This window comes from Priapulus caudatus, unplaced genomic scaffold (assembly GCF_000485595.1).
Source record: "Priapulus caudatus unplaced genomic scaffold, Priapulus_caudatus-5.0.1 Scaffold257, whole genome shotgun sequence".
Classification (NCBI taxonomy): Eukaryota; Metazoa; Priapulida; class Priapulimorpha; order Priapulimorphida; family Priapulidae; genus Priapulus; species Priapulus caudatus.
In genome coordinates this window covers 223,502-227,536 of record NW_014577318.1, presented here as the reverse complement: position 1 = coordinate 227,536, position 4,035 = coordinate 223,502, and the positions used below count along the sequence as shown (strand labels likewise).

General features: G+C 49.6%; 1 protein-coding gene across 1 annotated transcript in view; it reads left to right on the top strand.

The window, feature by feature from the left end:
- LOC106808164 (translation initiation factor IF-2-like) overlaps positions 1-2,717 on the top strand; it is a gene marked incomplete at its 5' end in the record, with an annotated part of 16,970 nt that extends 14,253 nt beyond the window's left edge. The window contains one exon of the mRNA XM_014810752.1: positions 2,634-2,717. Within this exon, the coding sequence (XP_014666238.1) occupies positions 2,634-2,717 (84 nt within the window). The remainder of the gene's footprint in view (positions 1-2,633) is intronic.
- Positions 2,718-4,035: the final 1,318 nt, after the last annotated feature.

Below are 4,035 nucleotides of genomic sequence, written 5' to 3'. Positions count from 1 at the left end.
CCGGATCAGAAGCCGTTCCAGGGCCTCTGCTCAGCTGAATCACCCAACCCGCCGAGGAGGATGCAGAGAGGGAAGGGAGTAGTAGACAAGAGACAGAGCTGAGAGAGGGAGAGAGAGGGGGTATGAGGACGATTGACCCGGAGATGGAGGACAAGGGCGGAGCAGAAAGGAGGAGAGAGGAGGAGCGGAGAGAGAGAGCCGATGAGAGAGAGAGAGCGATGATAGATGACCGGAAAAGCGTGCTGGCTTACACCAGCAACACACGCGCGCCACGGCCCGCATAGGAAATTGTGTTTTTGTTTCTTCTGCCACGAGAGCGGGACGACGAGTGATGATGGAGGGGGGGAGAGATGGAGAGAGAGCCGCCCCGCCGCGCGTTCGGACACCCGGCACAGAAACGAGGGGGGAGGCAAGTATCTTCCGAGAGGAGGGGGGCTCACGGAGTGTTTTGGGGGGTAACAAGTTTGCATATGTGGTCAAAAAAGAAATATGGGAGTGAAGGACTAATGATCGAGAAGCTTTAGGAAATTAGGACCGGTGTAAGACACAATATAAGATATATATGTTATGAAGTGTTAAATGGCGGCGGGGCGATCAGCAATCGTGGGTCGTTAGACTCGCGCGTAGATCCAAACTGTTAGCTGATGGCACTAGTCATACATCGGCATCTAGGCATTGAACGACGCGCAAGATATCTATCGTCAAATCTTTGCAAAATAAGCGTGCATGGATTGCTAAAATGAGACGAGAGTGCGTACGTGCCGCGTGTTTTGGTCTGCGTGTCGTGGGTGTGTGGCCGACTGTGTGGCGTGTGTGGTCGTGATGGTGTGGTGCGTGTGTTGGTGTGTGGTGTGTGTGTGTGTGTGTGTTGTGTTGTGTGTGTGTGTGTGTGCTTGTGGTGTGTGTGTGTGTTGTGGTGTGTGTGGGCCGAGAGAGACAGAGAGAGAAGGACCAGGACGAGCTACGAGGCAAAAACCGAACGCCACTTAAAAAGACTACGTCAATGCCTATCGAAAACAAATTAATAGCTAGACAAGACAGCGGTGCATTTCCACGCCCGTTGTGTCACGCTACACGCCATCATATAACTTAGACAGAGGGCACATCAAAAGAGTGCATATACCTCCGCCGCAGTGTAACATGATTATAATTGTGTTAACAGCTGGCTCGCTGCTGGCTGCTGCTGCGACTGGACGCCTTATGTCGAGACTGCTGGCTGATTCGCGATCGCACACGCACAGCACTGCACACGCACACGCACACGCACACGCACACGCACACGCACACGCAACACGCGACACGCACAGCGCCGGCGCACACGCACACACACACAAAGACACACACACACACCAAGACGATCGCCATTACTCCCTGCACTCGCCGTGCGAGGTAAAAGGTGAGGACACGTCAGTAATAATTGACAGATCTATATTATTAGCATCCTGAATAATAACCATATATAAACGATAGGTAATAAGCGATATTGATGTCGCACAACCGGAATACAAGTAGTTATATTGACAAAATCCCACGAAAGCGCAGGAAATCGTCCCGGCTTATAAATGTAGTGCAGTGCTGTATAAGTACTACGTAAACAAGTCCAGTTAAGCTATATAAGAGCGGGCATGTGACAAAATAACACATATCTGACGGTATATACATCAAATATTTGTCAAATATCACCTGGGCCGTAACCTATCGCGTAATAACATCACCAGCGGAGAAAATATAGATGACTAGCTATAGATCTATATATAGAGCTTCGTGAAATGTAGTCGATCGAGATTTATGAATGTGTTTGCTTCGGTCGACGTGATGTATGGTATTCAGCTTGCGGATGTTGCAGAACGCGCGAAAAAATCGCGCCCCCCCCCCCACCCGAAGACCAAACATCCATCACGTTTGACTTTAGCGGAAGTGTGGTTCGGCGATGGCACAGAGCAGTGTGACGAAGGCACCCGCGAAAAATGCGAGTTTTCTTCAGCGTATCAAAGCGTATGATCTCTTAGCTATGCCGGACTATCTCGAGTGCTCGTTCTACTTCCGAATACTTGTAAAAAATATTGATGTATAACGCATTTTCGTAGTTACTGTTGTCAAACGCAGAGGAAGAGAGGAGAGAGAAGGAGGAAGGACCAGGAGAGGACGATGAGAGGAGGAAGAGCAGAGAGAGACGAGCGAGCAGAGAGAGCGAGATGGCAGAGACGGGGAGATCAGAGGGATGAAGAGGAAGAGCAGGAGAGCATGGGCAGGAGAGAGATAGAGAAGAGGAAGAGGGAGAGTTGAAGGATGGGAGTGAGAGAGAGACAAGAGACAGAGAGGAGGAAAAAAGAGAGGCGGGAGAGAAGAGACAGAGAGCTGAGGAGAGGGCAGAGGAGATGAGGAGAGGAGAGAAGCGCGGAGAGAGATGAGAGCAGAGAGACGGCCAGCGCGCGCGTGCGACGAGGAGAGAGGGAGAGAGAGAAAGAGAGAGAGAGAGAGAGGAGCGAGGACGAGAGGAGAGACGAGACGACCGCCGCGCGAGGAGAGAGAGGAGAGAGAGAGCGAGCGAGAAGAGCACGGACCGGCGAAAGAGAGAGAGAGCGAGTGAGAAAGAGCGCGCGCGAAAGAGAGAGAGCGAGTGGGAAAGAGCGCGCGCGAAAGAGAGAGAGAGAGAGAGAGAGAGAGAGAGAGAGAGAAAGAGAGAGAGAGAGAGCGAGAGAGAGAGACGTATCTGAATCAATTCTGCGTTGCGATCCACGACAAATATCGCCTGCGGGGTGCTAAACACTCGGCTAGGTTTCTTCTCAAGTGAGTTTCTGTTCAAACATGTTCTGCGCGAGCGACTTCCAAAGTCAAATACGATCTTGGTCGTCGGAGAGAGACAGGCTTTCACGCCATACTACAACTCTACGATGAAACGCCACCACACACGTTGACAACGAAGGAGGAATTCGTGGACGAAGAAAGGGTATGGAAAGTGTGTAGCCTGCACGCCGTGGTCATCTACATAAATTAGATTCGCAATTTGGGGCAGACCCATTTCAATTGATCTCGGACCAATGACCGAGGAGTCTCTCGTACTGCGAGGACAGTTTGAAGAGTGTTTTTGCCCGGATGTACACTAACATCCCATTCATATCTTAGATGGAACATCACCAGAGAACCTAACGATGTTCATCGGATATGAGGCACAGCAAGGAATCATTTTACATCCGATTCAAAAAATTATTTAAAAAAAACGTAATCCGTTCCTATATAGACCCACTAAACATACCCTATTGGCCACGCTATTCGTTTTTACTATCGCGATACGATGCAACGTCCACTCTGATAACCGCGAAGCTTGCTTTATTAACCCATCCCCAAAAATCCAATAATCCTAAGCATCAATACAGATGTCCAACTAAGACCCCCCCCCCTGTCGGTATTTCAGGAGAGAAAGGACATCCAGAAAAGCGTCGATACAGATGTCCACACAACACTCCCCTGTCGGTATTTCAGAAGAGAAAGGTCGCGGGGAAGCGTGCGGCGTGGTACGCAGTAGTAGCGGCCATCGCCAAAAGGTACCGTCAAGAATCGGGCGACGCGTGGCAGAGTAGAAAAAACAACTAGCTCTGTGTGTGAAGTCCTGTCGACAAACTGATCAATCCAAACATATCAGCAAGACGACAGAGTGAGCTATCCAAACATATCAACGACGACAAACTGATCTATCCAAACATATCAGACATATCAGCGAGCCGACAGAGTGAGCTATCTCAACATATCAGTGAGACGACAGAGTGAGCTATCTCAACATATCAGTGAGATGACAGAGTGAGCTATCTCAACATATCAGTGAGATGACAGAGTGAGCTATCCCAACATATCAGCGAGACGACAGAGTGAGCTATCTCAACATATCAGTGAGATGACAGAGTGAGCTATCTCAACATATCAGCGAGACGACAGAGTGAGCTATCTCAACATATCAGCGAGACGACAGAGTGAGCTATCTCAACATATCAGCAAGACGACAGAGTGAGCTATCTCAACATATCAGTGAGATGACAG